The sequence below is a fragment of the Siphateles boraxobius genome, unplaced genomic scaffold, assembly GCF_051911475.1.
Source record: "Siphateles boraxobius isolate OS27281-9 unplaced genomic scaffold, OSU_SipBor_1 19, whole genome shotgun sequence".
In the NCBI taxonomy this organism is placed as follows: domain Eukaryota; kingdom Metazoa; phylum Chordata; class Actinopteri; order Cypriniformes; family Leuciscidae; genus Siphateles; species Siphateles boraxobius.
Window position 1 is genome coordinate 5,183,004 of NW_027508799.1, and position 27,142 is coordinate 5,210,145.

General features: G+C 38.3%; 1 protein-coding gene and 2 long non-coding RNA genes across 4 annotated transcripts; 2 read left to right on the top strand and 1 right to left on the bottom strand.

The window, feature by feature from the left end:
- The first annotated feature begins 904 nt into the window (after nucleotides 1-904).
- LOC143741485 (uncharacterized) lies at nucleotides 905-10,811 on the top strand. 2 transcript variants are annotated; one of them, XR_013205075.1, is made up of 4 exons: nucleotides 905-1,101; nucleotides 8,334-8,416; nucleotides 10,550-10,633; nucleotides 10,727-10,811. It is a non-coding gene; the product is annotated as an uncharacterized LOC143741485 (long non-coding RNA). The 2 variants fall into 2 exon arrangements; XR_013205074.1 differs by lacking the exon at nucleotides 10,727-10,811 and having other exon boundaries at nucleotides 908-1,101; nucleotides 10,550-10,684.
- Nucleotides 10,812-12,000: 1,189 nt separating this feature from the next.
- Nucleotides 12,001-13,507, top strand: LOC143741484 (uncharacterized). Its single transcript, XR_013205073.1, has 4 exons — nucleotides 12,001-12,429; nucleotides 12,472-12,623; nucleotides 13,002-13,063; nucleotides 13,440-13,507. It is a non-coding gene; the product is annotated as an uncharacterized LOC143741484 (long non-coding RNA).
- A 4,520-nt stretch (nucleotides 13,508-18,027) lies between these two features.
- On the bottom strand, nucleotides 18,028-25,122 carry LOC143742418 (uncharacterized). The gene is made up of 17 exons (XM_077235266.1): nucleotides 25,036-25,122; nucleotides 24,278-24,407; nucleotides 23,916-23,984; nucleotides 23,021-23,413; nucleotides 22,777-22,878; nucleotides 22,465-22,697; nucleotides 21,991-22,169; nucleotides 21,671-21,764; nucleotides 21,114-21,240; nucleotides 20,827-21,002; nucleotides 20,450-20,567; nucleotides 20,269-20,360; nucleotides 19,968-20,085; nucleotides 19,091-19,195; nucleotides 18,798-18,983; nucleotides 18,532-18,711; nucleotides 18,028-18,281 (listed from the first exon to the last, which is right to left on the bottom strand). Exons 1-17 carry the CDS (start codon nucleotides 25,105-25,107, stop codon nucleotides 18,028-18,030), a joined length of 2,628 nt encoding a protein of 875 aa, XP_077091381.1. The 5' UTR covers nucleotides 25,108-25,122.
- Between the last annotated feature and the right edge of the window lie 2,020 nt (nucleotides 25,123-27,142).

The window sequence follows — 27,142 nt, forward strand, 5'->3', positions numbered from 1 at the left end:
ATCGAATATTCGAAGCTTCGGCGAGAGGGGGCTGAACATATTCTTTTCACTAATAAAGGCAGGAATCTCTGTGTTGGTCTGTCTTTTTGCATTTTGATTATTTCGAGAACCGTTCATCCAACCGACTTCACAAGGGAGTGCAGTGTTGCATTTGGTGCAAAATAGATGGACACGCGAGACGCGACACATTCAGAATTAATAAACTTTTAGTCAGCTACAGAACAGCGCGAGCGGGAAGCAGCGCACCTCACGCGGGCAGGGTTTATATGCTCCGAGAACGGACACTCCACTATGATATAAAACACACACACACAGGTCTGTTAAATTAAGCAGTACTTTTAAGGTAGTCTAATATTTTTCTGACTAACAAATTACTGACACAGTAAAGGGTAGATTTAAATAAAGAAAAACGAAATTTAAATAAAGAAAAAAATTAATTTAAATAAGGAAAAACGAAATTTAAATAAAGAAAAAAATAAATTTAAATAAAGAAAAACGATACTTAAATAAAGAAAAACGAAACTTAAATAAAGAAAAACGAAATTTAAATAAAGAAAAATGAAACTTAAATAAAGAAAAAACGAAATTTAAATAAAGAAAAATGAAACTTAAATAAAGAAAAAACAAAATGTAAATAAAGAAAAACGAAATTAAGTTAAATTAAAAACGAGATTAATTTAGATTGATAATAACGGGTAAAAGGCTAATACATTTTGTTTCTATTATTCTATTTTCCACAATGTCAAAGCAACGCAGCTTAACCCAAAACACAAGCTCAGGCATGCACTTCGGTCCATACAAACTCCGCTGTTCTGCGCTCTAGCCAGAGAACACTCCCGTTGCAGTTAGGCGTCGGTTCTATTTCAACCCGTTCTCATCAATCTGCGTATAAATAACACGACTTTACACTCTCAAATTGCGTGTAATGCATACGCCAAAGTCCAATTTTGCGTGCATATGATACGCCAATCCTTCCCATTAACTTCGGTGGAGAGCAGATGCGTCTAAATACCACGCATCACCTTCAACGGCAATGACGTCACCAGCGAGGCTCAGTTCGCCCAGTTCACCTTATGCGCGTACCGTTACACCTTCAAACAGGTAAGGGCAGCAATCTTTTTTGTTTTTTTTTGTAATGAGATCACTGTATTATTTTAATTATTTCAGTGTTTCTGTTACATGGGGCCATGCCCATGTGTCAAAATGGCAGCGTAATGCGTTAAAATTAGTTGTTAGTGGAACCGTGAGCTGCTCCGTTAGCACAGCTGGTATCCTACCATTGACATTAGCCTAAGCTAACTTCTACTGTATGCCTGTTGCAGTTTGAAATAAATAAAAAACTGTTTTTAATCATGTTTTGACATGGGTCTTGTTAAACGTATTGCACCCTTATACATTGTATTACGGTATTGACTACCCGTATTGTTTTATTTGAAGGTATACGGTTATGTACGTGATGACGTTACGTTTTTCTTTACGTCTCATGTTTCTAAGTTGAGAGAACATGTGAACTGATGTGATGTTCAAGTGAAGCTTGCTAATAAAATCCTGCAAGAGGATAAACAGCACTGAACAGCGTTTCGTTTGTTTTTCCTGCACGCGAGTGAAGGTGAATTGCGCACTCGGATGCTCAACAGGTTATGGGCCCAGGCACGGAAACAAACGAGCGTGAGTAAAGACAGACGCGCCGTATCAACGTTACGCGTTCTATGAAGCTAGAGAAGCAGCTAACTGAAGTGACCTAAGAAGAAAAGTCGGCGGGAAGATGGCAAACAGAGCGGTAGGAGTCCTAGCAAATCAATCTTTGTTTGATGGATCCGAAGACAAATATGATCTTTGGGAAACGAGATTCTTAAGCTGTTTACACACTCTAAAGTTAAAAGAAACTATCTTGCATGAGCCCACTGATGCTAACGCGGAACAGCTAGCCGAAGACAGACGGAAGAATGCTGATTGTTATGCTGAACTTGTAAGACTGATAGATGATAAAAGCCTATCACTGATAAGACATGAAGCTGCTGACGATGGCAGGAAAGCCCTTAAAATACTGAAAGAGCATTATTCTGGGAAAAGCAAGCCACGGATAATAAATATGTACACATCGTTAACTCAGCTACGCATGGCAGACAACGAGAGTGTTACTGACTACTTGATAAGAGCAGAAAACATCATCACAGCACTGAGAGATGCTGGAGAAGCCATGAGTGATGGATTAACCATAGCAATGATTCCCTGTGGATTACCAGATATTTTCAAACCGCTAGCCGTCCACATAACACAGAATGAGGACGACGTTACGTTCACAGATTTTAAGAGAAGACTGCGAATTTACGAAGAGGCGGAGAAAATGAAAGTAACTGAATCCACAGATAATGTGATGAAGACGCAGACGAGACAAGGAAAAGGTCCTCTCAGGTACCACACAAAAGAAAGAAAAGAGGAAGACACAAATGTGACATGTTACAAATGTGGAATAAAGGGACACAGAGCGAGAAAGTGTTACAAGAGAGTGTGGTGCAGTCATTGTAAAAATAGTACACACGCGGAGTTCCTGTGCAAGAAAAAGGGCGACCAAGATGGCGTCAGAAAGGTTAAAGAAGAACACGTTAATGACCAAGATCATCTCTTCAAAGCTGAACACTCAGAATATGAAAAACCGCAGAACAAAGTGAAGATGAAAGGCATCATGGTAGACGCTGGAGCGACGTCTCACATTGTGAGTGACATCACAAAATTCAGAAGTTTTGATAACTCATTTCAACCAGAGACTCATTCAGTAGAATTAGCCGACGGTACGAAGTGCAGTGGAATGGCGCAACAAAGAGGAACGGCAGTGATTTATCTCATAGATGATGCTGGAAAGCAGCACACTGCACAGCTACGGGACGCACTATACATGCCTTCATACCCACATGACATTTTCTCGGTAGCTAGAGCAACAAATGGAAGAGCAACAGTCATTTTCAAAAAGGGAGACAGCCACTTAATTACCAAAGACGGAAGCAGGTTTGATATACATGAAAGTGGAAACTTGTACTATTTACCAACACTAGAAGAGGGCGTTGACCAGTGCAAAGTGTGTCATGATTTACAAACCTGGCATGAAATTTTGGGACATTGTAACCATGAAGATGTACAGAAGCTACAAGGTGTAGTAAGAGGCATGGAGATAAGAGGAAACAAAATGAGACCGGAACAGTTATGCGAAGTGTGTACAAAAGGAAAATTCACGCAGACCAGAAACCGGGAGCCAGACAGAAAAGCAAAGAAACCTCTGGAACTGATTCACACGGATCTGGCCGGTCCCATGCCAACACAGAGCAAAGAAGGACACAGATATGCACAGTCATTTACAGATGACTATTCAGGTACGATGTTTGTGTACTTCCTGAAAACTAAAGGTGACACAATACAAGCTACTGAGAAGTTTTTAGCTGACATTGCACCTTATGGAGAAACCAAGTGTATCCGTTCAGATAACGGCACTGAATTCATGAGTCGAGATTTCCAAACGCTGTTGACAAGGAGTAAGATTAGACATGAAACATCTGCACCTTATTCGCCACATCAGAATGGCACAGCGGAGAGAGGATGGAGAACACTTTTTGATATGAGCAGATGCTTGCTGATAGAGAGTGAGTTGCCAGATGAGTTGTGGAACTACGCAATGCAAACATCAGCCTACGTGAGAAATAGGTGTTACAGTAGACGCACAAAGAAAATGCCATATGAGTTATTCATAGGGAAAAAGCCAGATGTTTCAAAAATGCAGAAATTCGGATCAATATGTTTTGCTTACAAACAAGAGAAGAGCAAACTGGACTCAAGATGCGAACAAGGTGTTTTTATAGGCTACGACAAGAACAGCCCCGCCTATCTAGTATACTACCCTAACACCGGAAAAGTCCAAAAACACAGATTGGTGAAGTTCACAACACAGACAACCAGTGAAAGAGAAAAACGAACATCTGAGACATACACAAGATGTGAAGACATGGATCCAAATATCTTCAGCAGTGAAGTCAGTGCCGCCGATAATGTGGAGGATGAACCAGATCATGGTGTTCAAAGTGTTGTTTCAGAGACTTTGCCCGAACAGGCTGCTCCCAATCAATCGGGTAGAGCTACAGAATCCGAGATCAGAAAGAACCCCCCAAGAACCAGGAAGAAGCCAGCTTACCTACATGATTTTGAAACTGAGGATGCTGAAGACAAACTGCAAACATGCATAGATTTTTGCTACAGGGCAGTATGTGATATACCTCAAACCTACCAGGATGCCATAACATCAACAAAATCCAAGCAATGGAAGGATGCTATGGACAAAGAAATGCGATCATTGGAAGAGAACAAGACCTTCACACTCACTAAACTACCACCAGGAAAACAACCAGTCGGAGGAAGATGGGTTTACGGACTTAAAAGAGACATTGACGGATCTGAAAAATACAAGGCAAGATTTGTGGCGAAAGGATACAGTCAGAAACAAGGGACTGACTATGATGAGACATTCTCCCCAACAGCTGACATGACAAGTGTGAGAATAGTTTTGCAAAAAGCAGCACAGGAAAACCTCATCTTGCACCAAATGGATGTCGAGACAGCTTACTTGCATGCACCTATAGATCACGAAATCTATATGGAACAACCAGAGGGTTATGAGCAAAAATCTGAAAAGGATGAAAAATTAGTATGCATGCTAAAAAAATCTCTCTATGGCCTTAAGCAATCTGGTAGGAACTGGAATGCTTTGTTACATGTATGTTTGACTGAGAACGGTTTTACACAGAACCCAGCTGACAATTGCGTATACACTAAAGAAAAGCCAGATGAGAAAGTAATCCTGATAGTATGGGTTGATGATTTAATCCTAGCTGCTAACAGTGAAAGTGTTCTGGAAAGTGTAAAAGAAATGCTCACACAAAGGTTCAAAATGAAAGACATGGGAAGGTTGAGACACTTCCTGGGCATAGATTTTGAACAAGCAGAGGGTCTAGTTAAAATGTCACAGGAAAGATATGTGAGAAGAATACTAGATCGTTTCAACATGCAGAACTGTAAATCAAGGGAAACGCCATGTGAACCAAAACTTGATTTTACAGAAAATGCAGAAAAAATGAAAGAGCCAAAGATGTTCAGGGAGGCAGTAGGAAGTTTAATATACTTGTCCACTTGTACAAGACCAGACCTAAGTTTTGTTGTCAGTAAATTATCTCAGTATTTTGCTGAACCAACAGAACAGCACTGGAACACAGTTAAACATGTGTTCAGGTACCTTAAAGGTACAGCAGAACAGCAATTATGCTTCAGGAGAAATGATACAGAGAGGCTAGGTCTGAGAGTGTATAGTGACGCCGACTGGGCATCTGACACAAAAGACAGACGTAGTACTTCAGGGTACTGTGTTAATCTGAGTGAAGAAAGCTCTTTGATCTCATGGAAAACCAGAAAACAACCGACAGTAGCGTTATCTACTTGCGAAGCAGAGTACATATCTTTGGCATCAGCCATGCAGGAATGTATCTACCTAGAACAGTTGCTTAAGGGTATGGACACATACAAATATGCACAAACAAAGGTGTTCGAAGACAACCAAGGTACCATTGCACTAGCCAGAAACCCAATCTGTAGGCAAAGGTGCAAGCACATTGATATCAAATACCATTTCATAAGAGAAATTGTAAATGATGGCAAAGTTATTTTGGAATATTGTCCTACAGAGACAATGGTTGCTGACATAATGACAAAGCCAGCCACCAAGCAGAAGTTAAAGAGGTTTAGTTGGGATATGTTTGGAACTTAAAAGTGTAAAAATGTTTTGTATACATTCAATTTATGTAAAGGAGAAAATTTTATTTTATGTTTAATTTGATGTTATAGAAAATACAATGGGCTAAGAGTGAGTGGGGGTGTTAAACGTATTGCACCCTTATACATTGTATTACGGTATTGACTACCCGTATTGTTTTATTTGAAGGTATACGGTTATGTACGTGATGACGTTACGTTTTTCTTTACGTCTCATGTTTCTAAGTTGAGAGAACATGTGAACTGATGTGATGTTCAAGTGAAGCTTGCTAATAAAATCCTGCAAGAGGATAAACAGCACTGAACCGCGTTTCGTTTGTTTTTCCTGCACGCGAGTGAAGGTGAATTGCGCACTCGGATGCTCAACAGGTCTTCAGCTGTTAGACATGGCTGATGACAGCACTACAAATCAGCAGACTGAATTAGTGTTTGCTAACGTTTTTAGCTAAAGTGGTAACGTTAGCCTACGGGACCCCCCAGGGGTCAATAATGTGGACTAATTAGTGCGCATGGACTCCTAAACCGGATTTATTCCCAAATTCTGGGCAACAGGACAAACCGTTTATTGGCTAACGTTATAAATCGTGCCTGTAGAAATGGTATGTAACGTTATATACTCCATGCTGCATCTAAATGTTAACGTTATATGTAACTTTGGTGTGGTGTCCCTGTTATCGCTCTAACGTTATATTACACGTGGATGCTGACACCAGATCAGTATTTCGGATCATACGGCCTAACGTTACATTCACTATACCAGCCGATCTGAGATCTGCTAGAATAACAGGCACATTGGAATAATTGGCATTACTAGTTGCTTGCAGAGGCATGATACAGTAGGGTTGGATTAGGCTTCAATTCCCGGGATATTTGATTTCTAATGGCATCACATATAGTGCATTTTACCTAAAGAAAATTTGAGCACGATTTAGATTAGAGTCTTTGTCTCCAGCAGAAAAACAAAAGAATATTAAGGTATCAAGCCTGACTTTATTCTGCCATTCCCATTGTGTCATTCCCATTATTTTACAATAGTTATTGGGTTACAGTACTGCAGTGGTGGAATGTAACAAAGTACAAATACTTCGTTACTTTACTTAAGTAAATTTTTCGCGTATCTGTACTTTACTTAAGTAGAATAAATAGTGCATACTTTTTACTTTTACTTCGTTACATTTTGCAGCAATTATTATACTTTCTACTCCACTACATTTCTACAACGTTCTGTTACATTTTCGTTAAATTTTCTGATCAGTTTTTCCCTGCCAAAACGTCATCCTGACCGTCCGTTCATCGCACGTTTGTCTCACCAGTGAAGTTTGGTTGCCATATCAACCCGGTCACACTAAATGCGTCTCTATAGCATGCAGGGTGTTTATCGTGCAATTTATACGCGAAAATTAGTTTTTACATGAAACGCGTTGGTCGTTTTAGTAGTGATGTGGGGTGCATGTGATTAGTATGGCATGGCAAGCCAAGAGGTTCAGAATTACGCCATAAATGAATTTACAGCAAACGCCGTCATATACAGCGTTTTAACATAATATGTGTTTATATATATATATATATACCGTATATAGTAAGGGTATATAGTAAGCTTGATGTGTAGGCTATATGCCTAATTGCAAGCTTGTTCAGAAATGGTGACAAACTTAAAATATAACTGCTTTTCCATCATATTGAACATTATATGAGTATTAGGTTGAATGAGTTAGAATTAACTGTTTTATTAATCATTAGAATATAGACATTAAGAGAATAAATTGTTATGCAAGTACTTTTACTTTTAATACTTAAAGTACATTTAAAATCAGGTACTTTATACTTTTTACTTAAGTAGGGTTGTCATTGTGGTACTTCTACTTTTACTAAAGTAAAAATGTCTCTGGTTATTTGTGCTTTTACTTAAGTACTGAGATTCAGTACTTCCTCCACCACTGCAGTACTGTCACCCAACCTCATCTGTCCTCAAGAATTTGGAAGTTCTATTAATTAGAGAAGGAAAGGACTAGTAGTAAGCCAATGCTTCCAAAGTATTACATTCAATTATTCAATGAGTGCACAATTCCTACATTGATGTAGTACTGTTATAATGCTTATAATTACACATTTTTACCAAAAATGTACACATTAATATTACAAAAGTTACTTGTCATTACCATAAAATAAGTTGGTATTTTAATATCTTAAATTAAGATATTACCCTCTAATGTGTGTTGTGTAAATTGCTACTCATACTTACTTTGATATCACACACTTACTTTACCTTGCAGTTCAATATCATTAACATCAATTGGATTACTTAAGTTATATGCAGTTTGTCTGATGTGTTCTATGTCACCCATCCCTAGGTCCAACACAATTTATCCATGGTGGACGACAATAAAAAAAAATTATGTCGTTTTTTATCTTTATAGTGACATTGGAAAGGCATAGGATATGCTCACATTAGGTCCTCCCACAAAATTAAATATTTTGTTACGTGGCATGCCGATAATTATAATTTATTTTTGTTTTGTTTGTAGTGAAAATGCCAGGTGGATCAACTCTTCGACAGTGCACCCATTGCCTGGAAAAGATAAATTGTGCCAATAGAAGATGCACCAAGGTAAATAATGTACAATAGGCTATTGAACTGTCTAACTAATTGTCTAACTGCTAACCCCCATTTTCATGCATTAAAGCCAGAGTCATTGGCCCTCATTTATCAAAAGTGCGTACACCAAATTTCCAGCGTACACCCAAAACCACGGTGACTTTGAAATTTATCAAAATGGACGTTGGCGTATAGCACGCTCAAATCCTACGCCAGCTCAGGAGGTGGTGTACATGTACGCACGTTTTGAGTTAGTGCGGAAATGCGCAGAAAAACAATTCCTAACACCATAAAATGCACTGACAAACTAAAAGATATGATATATTATGACCCACTGTAAAACAAAAAAACAAAAACATAGTAATTATTTACTTCAGTGTTTATTTTTGTGCAACATGGACTTCAATGTTTAATTTGTGTGACTTTACCAAAGCATTTGATTTGTAAGCATATGTATTCCTTCAGTTGCGAGCCTGTGCGCTTTACCCTGACGTTTCATGGTTAGGCCCGGCAGGTGCGCACGGACTGGGTTCGGTAACGAAAGGCTTTCAATGACCAACAAATAATTCAGACTGACAAAATAATAAAAAATACATTCTTCTTCTTTTAAATAATAATAATAATACAAATAATAATAATGACATTCTTCTTCTAAATAACAATAAGCGTCATTAATAATACAAATCATACTAATAATAAGAAGCATATTACAAATTGTCATGCAATTATTAATGTGAATGAATGGTAGGCCTACTCCACATCACATCATCATCATCACTATTGTACACCCCAATACATGTAACGTGATTCGAAATTGAATGCTAATTCAGAAGACGTGCTGTAAAATATTGCATTGTGATAGGTCATTTCGGCTCCACGTCAGAGAAGTTTCTCTTCTTTGCCGTCTTCCGTGTGTCCATGGCGTAAAATGAGGACGTGGGGGAAGCGGAGACTTGAATATATAGGGGCGTGTTATTCTAATGACGATCGTTTTCAGCCGCGGGATTTATCAAGGGCAGGTATTGCGTACACCTGGATTTCAAAGGTACGCACAGCTTCATAAATCAGGCGGTGAGAGGAGTGTAAGCATAATCTTACGCCAACATATACGCCCGTTTCTATGCAAGAATGATAAATGAGGGCCATTAAGTCCAAATTAAAATAAACTTTATTGGCATTAAATATCTCAGTATTTGTTGCCCATGCAATAGAGTGACAATAAAACAGGAGTTTGCAGTGGAGACATTAAGTTAATCATACAAAAGACAGAAAGAGTTTTGTTTTGTTACACTACAAATTTGTAAATGTTTCACAATGTTACATTTCCCACCCGATGGAAAGGTACCTGTTGTTATTGAATTTTTGACTATTGGTTCCTTTAAATAACATCCTCTTACAATGCTACATATTTGACATTGAATCTGTCTATTACTGACAGTACTTTGTATTGCGGTGAATCTCAACTGTGGAAAATGGCAACATCTCCACTAGCGCATACAATAATGACAACTTAAAGGGATAGTTCACCCAAAAATAAAAATTGTCATAATTTACTCACCCTCAAAGTTGTTCCAAACCTGTATGAGTTTCTTTCTTCTGCTGAACACAAAAGAAGATATTTTAAAGAATGCTGGTATCCAGACAGTTGGAGCACCCATTGACTTCCATTGTAGGAAAAAAAAATACTATGGAAGTCAATGGGTGCTTCAACTGTTTGATTACCAACATTCTTTAAAATATTTTCATTTGTGTTCAGCAGAAGAAAGAAACTCATACAGGTTTGGAACAACTTGAAGGTGAGTAAATTATGACAATTTTTATTTTTGGGTGAACTATCCCTTTAAGTTATAATGTCTGTGGCCAGATAATGGACATTCGTATTTTCCATTAAAATATGGATACCTAACTAGGTTTTAGCATTATGCCTTTAATATTATTAAAATGTGCCGGTGCATTAACTCAACTGCATATTTAGTCTGTCTGTTCAATAAATTGCATAAACTTGGTATCCAAGTTATTATTTAGGTCCTTGTAAATAGAGGGCTAGAACATCTGCAATACTTGATCAACTGGACCACAGTTTAGATATTTAATTTTTTTTCCTGTGAGTCATACTGCTCTCTCTTGTCTCTCTCCCTTACTCAGTGTGGGAAGCTGCTGGACATGAAGTCCAGGCAGACGGCCCGTATGAAAGGGTTCCGGACCAGAGCCAAGGAATGGGCACAAAAAGTTAAAAAGTCCCGCAATCAGGCAAAGATTTTTGACAACAGTGCCCTTCTGGTAATAAACATTTTGTCTTTCTCTTTTGGTCAGGCATTTCAGGTTCCTGTCAACATTACAGAAATATAGAATTGTATTTACATTGTGCAAAAAAGCAGCAACTATGGTAATGTCATGCAGTTATGTGTCATGATGTCATCAACCCAACTGCATTTGCAATATTTCAGATAATAATGAGCTCGTCCATACATAAATATTAAAACAATACACAGAATTTAGCCCTGCCTACAACTTGTATTCATTCAGCCCCAGTATCCAAGGCAACTTTACACTAAGATGTTTTTCTTTAGGTTCACTGCACTGTAAAACAAACCTGTGAAATGCATGGCAGCACAGGGTGCCAAACGTTTACCATTAATGAAAATATTGGTTAAAGATCGTTAAAAAAGAAATGGTCAATGACTGGCAGAAGCGTTTGCCAAACAAAAACTGTTAAATTATATAAAAAATATCCTAATTCATAAGTGTTTTACAAAAAACAATTAGGCCTATTTTACAGGTACTTCCAAGGTGATTATTGTGTAACGTTCTCTATAAAATGTAAATCTCTTGCGGTTAACTATATATATATATATATATATATATATATATATATATATATATATATATATATATATATATATATATATATATATCATGCCATCAGCAACTACAGGACAAATCAGTTATTTCCTGTAAAATTTGGATATTTTTTTACAGTGTGGTCCTGCAGTAGAGTAGGTTAAGTCACTTGCTGATGCAGGGGCAGTACAGAATCTTTTAGAGAGAAAGTTTGATTTCTTACAGGAAAAGAAACATTTGCATATGCCTCAGTTACTCCAGAAAGGACATTCACCCTTATAAAAACCCATACTAACTTTTTTAAAGACAGCTTGTATGTGTATAATAATAATAACGTCTTTCTTGCCTTTGTAACCCTGTCTTAGAAATCTCTGTGTGTTTGCTTATTGTTTTTCTATGTTAAGGTGGAGAAACTGAAGGCCCTTGGGTACTTTCCCCTCCTGCTGTGGGGAACGTACAGACCACAAAAAAAAAGTGGATGGCCCAGCTCCAGTGCCCCTTTGAGCTGCCAGTGGTAGCGCATGCGGTCATGGAAAAGATATTGTGCCTATTTGAAGGTTTGTTAGAAGGTAGGTCACATCACAACATCAGTACATTCATGACTCTCTATTAAGATTGATCCTGTATTGTGTAGCTATCCAGTTGGATCGGTTTTAAATGTCAGTACAGAGAATTTTTCACACAATCTAGATTGCTGGTGGTGGGTAATTTTGTTCTACTTATCTTTTGTCTTAAACTTTTTATATTTCTTTGGTTACTCACATTTTGAACCACATACTGCATCTTAAATGTCTTTTGTTTTATTTTTTATCACAGCATGTGATCTTGAAAGAGAGGAGGTGGGGCAGCAAGAGAGGACAGGAGAAGAAGATGAGGCAGAAAGAGAAATAGATGGTGAAGACCAGAGAGGACACGGGGGGCAACGTGAAATAGGAGAAACTGAGAGGAGGGACATGCAGGAGATGGAGATAGAGGCACAGGAAGACAGAGTAGAGAGTGAGAGAGTGAAGAGAGGAGAGATAGAGGTACAGGAAGAGAGAGGAGAGATAGAGGTACAGGAAGAGAGAGGAGAGATAGAGGTACAGGAAGAGAGAGGAGAGATAGAGGCACAGGAAGACAGAGTAGAGAGTGAGAGAGTGAAGAGAGGAGAGATAGAGGTACAGGAAGAGAGAGGAGAGATAGAGGTACAGGAAGAGAGAGGAGAGAGTGAGAGAGGAGAGATAGAGGTACAGGAAGACCAAGTGGAGAGACGAGAGATGGAGGGACAGGAAGACTTCGAAGAGTTGGGACTGATGGAGACAGACAAGCAGAGAGAACAGGCAGAAGAAATGGGGGAAAAAGAGATTGAGGCGAAGAAGAAAGTAGTAGCAGCAAACAGGTAAGTGTCAATACAGAATAGAAGAGGCAGAGCATTAAGGGCAATCTTGACTATGTAGAATATGAGATACAGAATGGTAAAGAATGTGCCCATGTACAAAAAGAAGTAGCACACCACACTAGACTCAGAAGTCAGATGGTATTTCACAAGTTGCTCTCTTTCTACTTTTTCTTATAACGTGGAATTATTTGTATGGCAGCAGTTTGGCATCCGGTGTGCCATAAAGCAATGTGGCAATGCCCAATGGTGAAGTCATCAGAGAAAGTGTCAACAGATTGTCCTGCATTGCGGTGTACTCGAAAGTATTCACTTGGTTTGCAAGGCAGACACCACACACCTCTATTGCAATTTACACATGTTTTTTGTTTCTCTATACAGGAAGTCAGCTGTCAAAATTTCAGCGAAAAGGAAAAGGAAAAGAAGCCAAAACAATAATGATGGTAGGAAAAATGCTATGAAGTATTTTTAATTCAAAAATAATTAAATAATAATTCCTAAACTCGTAACTAATCCTAATCTAATAGCTTTTTGGCCCACAATATAATATCTTCTTATTGCTAGTTTAGTACATTACAGGCCTGATAACAAATATAAAACTATTAACGTTATATTAGTTGAAAATGTCTTTTACTTGCCTAATTGACTCATTTTACATTGGAGTTTTTGGGGCTTCGGAATAATCCAGGGAAATTATGATGTGCATTTACTTCTGGTTTTATATTTCAAAGAGAAATGCATACAATACCCTCTCTCTGGGTTTATACGGTTACATTGCAATGGTTTGTACTAACTTAATTTGTTCATTTTTCTTTACAGCTTGCCAGTATCACAGCAGATTGGAGATTTTTCCAGTGCAATATGTGTCCAAGACACGTGAAAAAAAGGTGAGTAGCTATACGGAGAACTTTCTGTTCGACTGTAGGTGCATAAATAAAAACAAGTCTAAATAAAAAGTAGTTAACATGTTAAATAATTTGCTGTTAGAGCGTTCTAAATATTAAACCAAAACTTTGATGTTTTGGTAATTATATGGCGATTGGTTTTTAGAGGCTAGGAGGAAAAATAAATGAAATATTTAATTATGAAATAAAAGTATGACTTTGGTTTGTCTTTTACCCTCTTCCCAAGGGCTGTAAAGAAGTCCTGGTCCATTGGCTCCCATGTCCATCATGGTAACATCAGCTTTCTTGTTTAACTGACTTATGGGTTGTCCTTAAAGTGACAGTTAACCTAATTAAGAAGCCTGTCTGATTAACACATAAACTTAAATAACTCCCAATTCATGGTAAAGCGCCTAGACCAGTGTTACATTTCTTTTTGGGAAGTCAGGCGGGCTGCTTAATTTTGGATGAACTAAGATCTCTCCACATGTGGCATCTGTTTTTGCCTACAGAGAGATTAAGCTACACAACTACAACATACATGAAAATGTCATTACAAAGTGACAATAATATAATTTGGATATAAATATACATTCTCTTCTGCTTTCTCCACCCCATTCTGTCAGGGAAATATGTAGAAGCCTAACAGGGTTTATAAACCATGTCAGAGGCTATCCTTATATTGAACCTATTTCAGCAATTAAATACATAATTTCTGTACGTTTTATTTTGCCATTTCTTTCAGCCAAAAGGCCTGGCCCCCATCTTGGGAACCGCAGGAGAACATTGGAATGACTGTGTCATAAAGGAAGGTCTGCTAAAAAATACTGTTGTCACTGATGGTGCAAAGAAAACAAATGTTGTGAAACAAATGTTGTGTCCATTAAACTGGGCCATGTGGACAACAATAAAGTTGTACTGCGCAGAATTGATTACATATATGTTGTAAATTAAAAGTATGTGTTTATAAATTTGTTTCATTTTTTGTTCATTAGGGCTGGGTGTTGGGAAGGACCTCATCGCATCCAATACTTTTCTCATCCAAAAGGCCAATCGTTTTATTGTGCAGTTCGCCTTTTCACAACCTTCCACCCAGAAAAACTAATTTGCATTGTCTGGCACTTTACAATATTTCACAATAAAAGTTCTGTTGTGAGTTTTGTTGTTGTTTCTCCTTCTCTGAAAACATGGAATTAACATTGTTACGGGAGTACTTGAGGGTGTATAAATATCTTTCATTTTGTCCTATGATAAAGTTTCATTTTCACCTCATTCTGGCCCCACAAATTCAAGCTAGTTATAAAGCACAAGCACAACTGCATGTACAATAGTAACCCCAAAAACTTTTAAATACCAAAATAATAGAAAATTACACACAAATAGATATCCCTTATATTCATATTGAGCAAAACATGAAATAACACTTATTTTTAACATTTACTGTCTTTTAACATAGAGGCAAAGCATGCTGGGAACTAGAAGTCTGTTGTAACCAGTGATTGTAAGTCATTCCGTGAATGGGTGTATATATGTGTGTATAATACATTCACATTTATGGGAACAGGTATGTGCAATATATGTGCACAACAAAGGATACAATTACATGTAATGCTATTTTTGTCTTCATTTATAAATGTTTAATATGAATCAATATATAGCCACACATGGTCAATGCTGCAATGCATTGCAGTATATTGACAAATATAAGCACTAGTTTCGCATATGTATAATAAGGTAATATTATATTTTGCAGTATATTCCCATATATTTTTGTTCCATAAGGGTAACCTTTTTAATCCTTATAGTACTCAAGGTATATAGCCAGCTTTGGTGTTAAGAATAACCAGTTGCATTTTGTTTTCATAATTTTCGTTCAGTGAATGCATATTATCTTTAGTTCGTTGCTATGGTGGTTGCTATTGATGTTGCTAATTGCTATCGCTTCCACCCGGAAATTATTTTCTTCACAGACACCCACTTTTTTAACGATATCTTCAACATTTCTCCACAGAAAAACAAATTGATAACTCAACACGTTATGTTCATGTTAAGGCTATCACTTTTAATAATTGCTCCTTGGAAAATGATAAGAAAAAAAAAATTGGTAGCATAAGGTTACGGAAGTGCATGATTGTGTTGTGGGGCGGAGTTTGCGCGTTATACTCCTGTTTTGGCTAAAATATCTGAAATAAACCAACATATCTACTATTTGTTAACATAGATCATCTAGATGCAGTGTAATTACTAGTTTGGCTGTACTAGATATGTAATATATTCAGTAGATATATCTTTTTACAACCCTATTTTACAACCCTACTTTGCAAACCAGAAGAACTACAACTGTAGTGCTGATTTGTATCAAGCTGCATGGTATGGATATAAGGGAATTGTAGTTTCTAAAACATTAGTGTTTTTCTTACAATTGGAGGTTGTAAATAGTGAGTTGGGAGTATAGTGGGGGGTTTAGTGGGATGGTAAACACATCTATGCAATCAGATTTTAAATATCTAATTGTTAAATGGGGTCAAATTAAATTAACCCATATGTTATCCATATTTGGTTAACTGCCCCCAGTTGTTGACTATACTCAGGTCAAGAGCTCTCTATAACAGTTGGTCCCATATCTGTAGCCCCTTTTGCTGCTGAATTATAAGCCTTCAAACATGCACCGAGGTGAAGTTTCAAAGGTCAGTGTTTCAAAGCAGGAGCCATGTAGAATCTTCATACTAACATATGTTACTCTCCAGGTCACGGCCTTTCCAACAATGTATTTGGTTCAGCTATAAAACAAAGTTTTAATTTTCTCATTTCACGGACACAAGCCATCTCAGGTCTAGTTTCAGGGAGCACGCAGGCTCAATAGCCTATATAAAATAAAGCTTTTTGTTTGTTTCTGACTGTGTAAACAGATTTACATGCAGGCACACACATACACGCACGCACACACGTTTGTATCTATCTTTGTGAGGACATTCATTGACACAATGCAATCTCTAGGTCCTTACTCTAACCCTACCCATCACAACTAAGTGTCTGACCTGAACCCTGACCCTAAACACGCCCAAATTCTCAATATAACCTGATCCCTAAAACCAGCTCTTGACCCTCAAACTGACCTTTACAGGCTCTCAGAAAGTGAGGACCGGTCAAAAGGTCCTTACTCCGATGGTCTAAAACTCAAACTGGTCCTCACAAAGATATTAAAAGTACACACACACGGCTTATATGCATATCTATTTATGCTAATGCTGCTATGATGGTATAAAAATAAAAGATCATGGTCTATGATGGGTAGTCGTCTCCTCTTGTACTTGTAACATTATAATTGGTATTTAAAAACAAGAGTGCATTACACATATTGGCCCTGTTGCATCCTCTGTATTTATTTCTGTGTAAAGATTTTTTTTGATCTCTACAAAAAAGGGCAAATAGGTTTCTATTTACATTTTCCTCATACCAAAACCTGTCACTGTGAGAAACTACAAACCCCATTTCCAGAAAAGTTAGGATATGTGTGCATCAGTGCCCATGGCATGGGTGAGAAGGTACCATTGACACAGAGGCATATATTGGGATTTTATATGCCCCTTCTGGCATGCTTTAGCTCCTCCAAACCACCTGAATGGTCCTACATGGTCTGGATTATATAATGTAGTAGCCTCAATATCCCTGTTTATAAAGTTTCCTACATGTATCTCTGAAGATGACACTGATATGAACAGTCTCCACATCTTATATGTGGCTTGTTCCTACCATGGGATGAGTTGATAATCAGATGGATATGGTCATAACATTTACTCTGCATGGCCTCAGATCACTGAGCTTCTTAAAATGATATTCCAAGTTGGGTTGTTGCTAAAAGGTAAATTGCATAACTGATGATTATTAATTTTGCCATGTTGTTTATATTCAAAGCAATCTGACCCAACCCTGCTAACCGATCATCTGTTTAACATTTGGTTAACTATGGTTGATATATATTTAGACAATAACTACAATTGTTTTACATTGTCAGTATTGAAGTATATTACACTGCCAGTAACTATCAGTGTACAGTATGTAAGTTTCATACATCTATCTTAATATGTGACCTGGTGTCAGTGACCTCTAATGTTCCAAAATGTTGGTAGTTCAGGTTGAATCTGAAAGCTCCCAGTTCTCTCTTTTTGTAAGGGTTGATGTGTGATGAGCCAAAGTCAACTCAGTCTGATGACAAATCAAATTTGTATTTCTGTTTCCATACACATATATACAGGTATCAGCAAATATTTACAGACATTATCAGTTGCAAACATAACCATGATTATTACAATTCCAGTAACATAAAACAAAAGTATAATCTGAGAGCATATGTAGCAAAATACAGATAACTGCAGGAACAAACAAGTGAGGAGTCACTTTGTCACTTTCAATCTAACTCACTTACAAAAACAGGGTTTCTAAAGTCTTGACAGAAGATCTTTTCAAGTCATCAAAGTACAGGTCAAAGCAAAAGGGATTACAACTGTGACTTGAGTCCCAAGTCAAGTGACTTGAGTCCCCACCTCAGCCTCATTATCTTCCTCATCATCATCCTCATCCTCAGAGCTGAGGTCACGTTGCCAGTCCATTTCCTCCATTTCCCCTTCATCTTCTTCCACCAGCCTAGGAGTTGGTTCGAGAATGCCTCTGTATGAGCATGCTACAGTCTGCTGCTTAAATCTGAGGTTATGCAGTCTTCTCTTAAGTAGACTGATGAGGCCCCTGGACGCCTCCTCTGTGAATCCATTGGGATAGCCTATAAGTCCACACATGAAGAGTAATGGAATTACCGTCACACTAAACATTTTATCAGAGAGCTTATTTATGTTAGAACAAATGTTAAATACAAAGTCAAATTGGAAAATAATAATTGGATAAAATAATCTTTGAAGGCCATGTGTCCTTAGTTCTTGAGCCAATACTAGCATGATTGCTTTTCACTTGAAAATAGTTTGATCTATGAATATTAAAGTGCATAAAGCCATAATTGTTTGATTTACACTTACTTCCTGTTTTTATGCAATCTGAAATGGTGGCTATCAGTGTCTGGACCTTTGCAACCGAGTCCTTAAGGTACTGACAGTGCTGCATCATCTCCTTCACAAGGATCTGCTTTTCTTCTGTCAGTCGTGAGACCAGCATTAGTTGGTCAAAAAGCTTCTTCTTGACGAGAATGTCTATACCGTCTGAAGGAATGAAAACATCATACATTAATAAACTAATTTGATGATGATACATTTTAAATAAACAAAGTTAAATATTAATACAACACCTGTGTTCTGTTCCTGCCAAGGCCAGATCATGCTCTCTGCAGCTTTGTTGGAAAGTTTCTGCACAACTGAGTGTGTGTCCACAGGATCACCATCAGGTTGTTGGTTGTATCTCTGGATCTCATCTAGCAAGCGCTTCTTTTCTTGGGCAATCTTCTGAGTAATCTTCTGACGCCTTTTGTTGCGATCTGTAATAAGAGCAAAAACAATGGTATTACAAAAGAGCTGCCATGGCATTTAATGAACAGAAACAATATAACTTCCATCTGCATAACTTACATTAACTAATACATACCATTCTGTCTATAAAGGTAGTGCTTCTTCTGACAAATGCTCACAAAGAGTGCTTCGATGGAGATCTGCAAACCACGAGCATTAACAGAACTGGCTGCTGCATTTCCTAAATTCAAGTTAAGAAGAAAGAGAAATGTTTCAAACACACTTAAGTTTTCTTAATTGCACATAGTACAGCAGCAGCAGCTAAAACATTGTTTAGGACAATGTTTAATTTGGACAGAAATATCTATCTCGTATGTTTTTCTCATACCGTACTGGACACTGACTGCATGTTTCAGCAACAATTAGGGACAAAGCAACATAGGCCAAGAGTCATAGGCATCTAATCTGTGTGATATCTTTATTATCATCACTTTTCAAGAGTCTGTGTTTATGAGAGTCCATAGTCCACAGTCATTCTTTATGAAAGTCATTGATGGGGGATTATGTCCTATCAGGGTTTAGGTTATTAGGTTCTAGCAGACCAATCACAGCGCTTGCGTCTGCGTAGAATTGACGCGTTGTTACATTTTTGGAGAGGTGCGCGTCAGGGTACGCCAAACCGTACGCGCACTACACACAGCCTACGACGTAGCTACGGCAGGAGTTTGACGCAGAAGTATAAATTGGGCTTTACTGGTACATTGTGTTTGGTCTGTCATTTCCTACCCTCAAATAATATTGTTCCATTTTGGTCTGATTTGCGTGAACATGCACCAATCTTTCTGTTTTCATTGCTAAATTTGTTTACTTTCTTTAAGTCAAAATACTACTTGAAGACTTGTGACACAAAAAGTGCCCATCCTCACATCATAATTTAACATTAAGCTACAGCTACATGCATTACAACCAAATTACTCCAACAGTGTTTATGTATAAAACAACATTGCCCTTACCGCTACTGGCCCACTGCTTGACATCAACAACCCACTGCTTTAGCATGTCATCACTGCAATGCAACTGGTCCTGCATCTTCTTCAGGCTCTCTGTTGCATCTAGGGTGTTTTCTACTGTCTGCAAAACAGCAACACACAACACACTGTCATTTCATAAAATACCAAAAAGTATATGTTCCTGTCTGATTTAATATAATGACATATTCGACTACATATAGCTGAAGTGATGCATTTTGGGTGGACTTTAAGTTCAAATTTAACGGTTTAAAATAGTCCATCCTTTTTCAATTCATGAACATACCTTTTTGAATCTGGAAGACAAGGCAATGTGGAGGCCATTCTCTTTACGTTGATTCCACCCAATAGCATGGACAGTAAGCATATCAGTTCTTACTGTAAAGAACAATAGAAAAATCACAATAAATTGTAAAATGTCAATGTGTACAATTGCAGGGGAACAGGGGGCAAAGAAGCCTACAAACCTGACTTGGACATATACTTTGTGGTCAGGGCACATCTGGAGAGAAAACTATTGACTTGCTCTACTTCTTCACCAAGAGTGGTTCCGGCACCTTCCTGGTTCCTTGCATTCCACAGAATCTACAGGAAGCAGTGGACTTGTTAAACAGGGTGGACAACAGGGTGATCAATATTGATGCATATCCCAAGGTCACCAGCTGTAGAGGACAGCACATAGGGGCTCATGTACAACTCAAAACACACTCCTGGGTTGTTGTTTGGGTCACAACATCATACATTGTGGTACTTTACGTTAATTGTTGGCTACATCACTCTGAAATGTAAAAGTAGTTAAAAGCATCACCTCGCATTTTTTATTGTGGGCTTTGGCATGCATTACGGACAAGCAACGTCTCATTTTCTGAAGAGGTTGAAGATGAGTCAGGGCCTCTGACACCTTCTCCAGGTATGGCACATAACGGCACGTCACATCCATGGCCAAAAATGCAGCACCCTGGAACTCTTTTTGGAGAAACATTGGATATGCAAAGATTTCTCCTCTATACATATTCAGACCTTTTGGAAAAAAAGAAATTAAGTAGAGAGCACATTGCACACTGAAGAATAGGCTTCAGATGTTTCATCTACAAATATTTTTCATTGCAATTTATCAAGACCAATAGCAACCTTTGAGGAGGAATCCATGCCTGCACACAGCAATTTCTACACCTTCTTCATCCAACTTGTTGGCCTGCCTTGATGTCTCTCTTGCTGCTGTCCAGTGGGATTCCCCACACATCGCTCTTCCTGCCGTCTACCAAAGTAAAAAGTTAAATAGCAGGGCTGCATGCTCAAACACATCAACAATTACAGTCTGATTAGATTTTGTCTTTGATTGCCTGACCCATCTTCCATCTGCAACTCCCTGGAGTATAACAAACCAGTTGAAATGATTTGCCATTTCGCATGCAGGAGGATAATTGCAATAGTCTAACTTTGTCAGAAATTGTGTCAGACATACTGTATGTGCAGCAACCAATACTATAGATATACTGTGCTCTCTGGATTAGAATCTAGTTGTATTTTTTTCATCCAGCTCTGCAACTTCACTCATCACGTGCCATCTCAACACCTGATGAAAGATTCCCTCATTCGAACACCTAATAAGGCTACAGTGTTGTTACTTCCAATTAGTTATAAAATAAGCCAGAGATACCCGCTGCTCAGCCTGATTGAAAACTTACACTCTTGACAGCCCCCCGGACTTCCTCAACAAAACTGGACACCTCAGAGTCTTGGGATAAAAACACTCCATCAAAGAACCCTGGCTCTTCACTCCTACAACAAAATGTATTCTGGATAATCACTGTAGTAAGAAGTCTTACATAATAATAATAAATTATAATAATAGATATTATATGGATACTATACTATACGACATGGATATTATATTCAACAGCTTAGTTTTAAATAACAAAATGAGAACTATATTATTATGATAATGTTAATAGCAAGTAGATACATTAACTACATTGGCTGGTTTTAATGTGTACACAAAACTCACTGGTTTGCTTTCTGGAACCTGTAGAGTTTTCTGTTGCCATCCACTGAAACAGCCACCATTTCAGGACTACAGGCTGGACAGACAAATGGCTCCTTTTCCAGAAGTTGGTCCTCTTCAGAGTTGCAGTACACATATTGCAGAAAGCTCCTCTGAAAAGCATCTGTATTCACTTTGCCAGTCTGAAAAACAATTTATAGAACAGCTTTAAATGACAATGAACTACAAGGTCACCCCATTTATGTTTTGTCAATGTACCTTTTCAAACCCAAGAAAGGATGCAATTGGCAATGCGGTCTAATATGGTCTTCAGTTCAGTTCATTTCAGTAACCTGAAATATTACAGCCACTTCATACGTGGGTATATTTGAATTTGCACCCTGTTTGGACTTGAACACCCTTTTTGTCATACTGTCCAGCCTTACAGCTACTTATAATAACAAATGCATTTGTCTTTCAGCTTCAAATTTTACTCACTCTTCCAAACCGCTTTGTTCTCTGGTCCAACATTGCTGTGAAGGCTTTCACTGACATTCCTGGAGCTGTTGTCTTCATAGCTTCAAAGGAATGGAACAGATCTTGGTGGAAAAGTGTCTGTGCTTGCATGGTAGCGGGCCAGTAACCACTCCTTACAAAGTCACTGACTTCTGGAACCCATTGCTTATTGCAATGTTGGCATTTTAGCACCGAAACGTGAAGATTATAACGGCCTGAGATCACATGAAAGACAAATAAATAACGAACTAAAGTAATATGTTAGATAAACAATATTTTTTAACCCAATCCTACCATTTATGCAAACCAGTATGATGGATCTACCAACAGAGATTGCAACATCACCAGTGTCACAGGAGCATATATTTTGAGGATAGGCTGTTGGCAGCAAACAATCTGCAAGAGCAAATGACAATCAGGATGACATTAAAGAATGTTTGGATTGTTAGCAAGTACTTGTAAAACATAATGAATAATTTAATAATGTTGTGTGTTGATAAAAAAAAAAAAGCAAATCAACTGAAAAAGAGACACCAACCTTGTTCACAGATGATGTACTTATCATCATGGAGTTTCACAAACTCTGTTGGGGGAATGTATTTATAAAAGCCATACATGGTGGTCTGCCTACTGTGCAGAGTGTGGCGTTTATGTACCAATTGATCACACTCTGCACAAAACCACTCTGAGGGCAAACATTCCCTGCAACGGATGATGGCTTCTGCCACGTGACAGTGGTTGCACTTCATCTGGACAATGTTCTCAGCTGACAACAAGTTGTGAATGTTTTGTGGCCTCGCCTGTTGCCAACATTGTTGGACCCCTTTTTGTCTTTGACACCAACTGGACAAAGATGGCTGCTGAGCAAAATCTTGCCCATCAATGCTGTCTGAATCCCGTAGAAGGTCCTCAAGCCTCTGCATATTAAAATCTTCAGAGAGAGAAAGAGAAAAATAAAAACATACTAGAAATCCAACATTGCAATTCCACTACCACTGACTTCTTTTGAGGTATTTCCATTGCTTTTAATACAGGGACAGTCCAGTGATAGCAGAGAAGGCAGAGGGTGAAAGGACAGTTGGAAATGGGCAATCAAATCCATGACCCTTAAGATTCTGTGTAGGTGCTGGCTGTCAGTAGTGTTGCCCACTTAATTGTGAAACTAAACAACCACCATGTGATTTTGCTGAGAAACAGTGATGCTATTGTCTAAAGTGTTCCTATTTCTGTCATGTTGACAATTTGGCTCGATGCACCAAATTGTGGTAAGTTTAATATTTGAGGCATTTAGAAAAGGAACATCGTTAGATGACTAGTTACTAAACATAGCAAAAGTGCAGGTATAATGAGGCTCCCTTTTAACGTAACTCCTTGTTTTCATTTGAAGCATACCATATTATTAAACGTGTTTTTAAAGTTGTTTTTCTACTTACCAGGATCTTGGTAGCTAGTACATGAAGTTGTGATGGTGGAACTAGCACATGGAGAAGTACCGGTACCAACTTTTTGGAAGTAAAAATAACAAACCACATTAGAATTCTTATTAGAGTATAATTCTTTCAAACTCTTTGCCAGATGTACAAAAAAAATAAAAACTGAAACCTTTGGCAAACTTGCAACATGGAAACTATCAAACCTAAATGTATTTGGCATTATAATGTAATTTACATTATGAATGTGCAAGCATAGAATATTGAGTAACAACAGCATTATCAAACCAGCACCTTCTCTAAATCACACATCATCACTCTCCATTTAAAGTATTTGACATAAATTTGATAAGATGTACACTAACCAGCAGATGAACCTTTTTTCCTCCGTTTGCTGGTGGTCACACGCTGCCCATCACGGTCCCTCTTCCACCAGGTCACTTTAGACTGTCCTGTGACTTCAGCCTTCTGAGTTTGTAACTCTGTGTTACGTTTCTTTATGCACATGTAATGAAAAGTAGATGGGTGAAACTGGAGTTAATTAATTACACATTTGTCAAGTCAAGTCATCCTCATTTATATAGTGCTTTTAACAATGTAGATTGTTTCAAAGCAGCTTTACAGAGATAAACTTAATATAATTTAAGGTAACAGAGATTGGTTTGGTTTGGATCCTCCATAGGGAGAGGCTAGTTGGCACTTCAGCACTGCGTTGTCATCGGGTTCAGGCGAAGGTCCTTCATCAGATCTGGACACGACCTGGATCCGGCAGGCTGCGGTAAACCTCGGGATAAACAAAGACACTAATATTAGCGTAGATGCCATCCTTCTTATGATGTAACGAGTACATCTGGATTTAAGGGAAGTGTTCCCAGTTCCGGCTGACCTAATCTATGCAGCCTAACATTGAATTATAGAAGTCTATAATGTATTATGTGTATGCTAGGTCAAAGAGATGTGTTTTTAGTCTAGCTTTGAACTGACAGAGTGTGTCTGCTTCCCGGACAATGGTAGGAAGACTGTTCCAGAGTTTTGGTGCTAAGTAGGAAAAGGATCTACCGCCAGCAGTCGATTTTGATATTCTAGGTATTATCAATTTGTGTATAACAAGAATGAAACTTGCCTGTATCTCTTCAACAAATGCATCCCCGAGCTGAAGAACAGCTTCTAGTTTGTTCTTATTTCCTCTTGACATTGTACTTAAACAAAAAATAAAGGTGTCAGTTAGATCTGAGATCTGCCTGCAACTCAAACTTGCTGACTATTATAATTGAATGGAAAGTTTGGATCACATCAGTGATATGAGGGTAAAGGTTAAAATTTTACATTTTCCGGTAGAGGATAGTGGAGTCTGACTATTTGCAGGATAATGCAGATTTTCATAACAACCTTTGGTTGTAACTATAATGATATTTCTGTATTCAATTGTTTATTTTACCAAGGCTACAATGACGTCACCTAACATGTTAGCTATTATCAACTACAGATTCATGTTTTTTTTTTGTTTTTTTGTTTTTTTGTAAGCAGTTACAGTTTTTCAGCAGGAGACAAAGGGTCTAGTCTAAATCTTGCTTAATTTTCCTTTACATTTAATCATTTAGCAGATGCTTTTATCCAATGCCACTTACAAATCAAGAGAGCAATAGAAGCAATCAAACCAACAATGTGCAATTTAGGTAAAATGCACTATATATGATGACATTAGAAATCAAATATCTTGGGGATAGGAGTCTAATCCAACCCTACAGTATCATGCATCTGCAAGCAACTAGTAATGTCTGCGCGTGCCTGAATTATTCCATACGCACTGATTAGTCCACATTATTGACCCCTGGGGGGTCCCGTAGGCTAACGTTACCACTTTAGCTAAAACCGTTAGCAAACACTAATTCAGTCTGCTGATTTGTAGTGCTGTCATCAGCCATGTCAAAAAGCGGAAGACCCATGTCACAACATGACTGAAAACGGTTTTATTAATTTCAAACTGCAACAGGTCTGTTTACAGTAGAAGCAGATAGAGCGGCCCACTGTTCAGTTCACTAACTCATTTAAACGCATTCGCTGCAATTTTGACACATGGCCCTATTTAACGTAATGCAGAAACACTGTAATAATTAAAATAATACAGTTAACACCGTGATCTAATTACAAAAAAGGACTGTTGCCCTTCCTTACCTGATTGAGGATGTACGCGCATCAGGTGAACTGGGCGAACTGAGCCTCGCTGGTGACGTCATTGGTGACGTCATTGCCGTTGAAGGTGATGCGTGGTATTTAGACGCATCTGCTCTCCACCGAAGTTAATGGGAAGGATTGGCGTATCATATGCACGCAAAATTGGACTTTGGCGTATGCATTACACGCAATTTGAGAGTGTAAAGTCGTGTTATTTATACGCAGATTGATGAGAACGGGTCCGCGTGGCTCGAGCCGCGCCTGAGACGCGTGTTTCACACAGGCAGTGTGCAAACTCCAACCTGTTAACATGGGAGCTGAAATAAAAACGTACATGCCACACAGCTGAGACGCTCACGCCATGCAGCCAGTGTGTCGCCGGCCTTATTCAAGCGCGAGTGAGAACCGTTTCGCGGGAGATCCCAGGGGTGCAAAAAAAACCAAAAACAACGAATATTCGAATGTCAAATTTTCAAATCGAATACCAACCCACCGAACGAATATTCGAATATTCTGGTCCAGCCCTAATTTCAACATAAGTAGCCTAATCTGTTATTTCGACATAGTTATTTCGACGTAATAACGGGACAGTCTAATCTGCACTAAACCACTTTAAGCGTTCTTGTAGCCTAATGATTTTCTATGGGCAGGGTTCGAATTGATTTATGACTCTTGGGGGGTCCACGAAAATGTAGGCTATGTAATTATAAAATTATAAATTCTGAAGACTACCTTGCTATGTACCCTACTGTAGGCAAAATATATATGGACCAATGTCAGGATTTTTCCTGTCTCAAAATGAGGCAGAGGTGACAAAATCCTAACACTGGGGGATCCGGGGGCCATGCAACAACCCCCCCCCCCCCCCCCCCCCCCCCCAAGGTGCACTTTGTTGTCACTCGAATCTGTTGTTAAAAATAAATGATAATCCAGCCGCCAACCACCCATATCTGATTCAGATATCTGCATCATGATCTTCACATTACAATTATTCAATTAAGCATGATAATATGGGAATATATCACACTGAAGTAGACCGATTTAAAATTAACATT

Excerpts from the sequence above, each read along its gene's own strand:
- LOC143742418 (XM_077235266.1), bottom strand. The coding sequence starts at position 25,107 with ATGTCAAGAGGAAATAAGAACAAACTAGAAGCTGTTCTTCAGCTCGGG. Across the intron at positions 22,698-22,776 it reads CATACTGGTTTGCATAAATG|GCCGTTATAATCTTCACGTT; the intron begins GTAGGATTGGGT and ends ATGTGATCTCAG. Across the intron at positions 20,086-20,268 it reads TGTCTTCCAGATTCAAAAAG|ACAGTAGAAAACACCCTAGA; the intron begins GTATGTTCATGA and ends GCTGTTTTGCAG.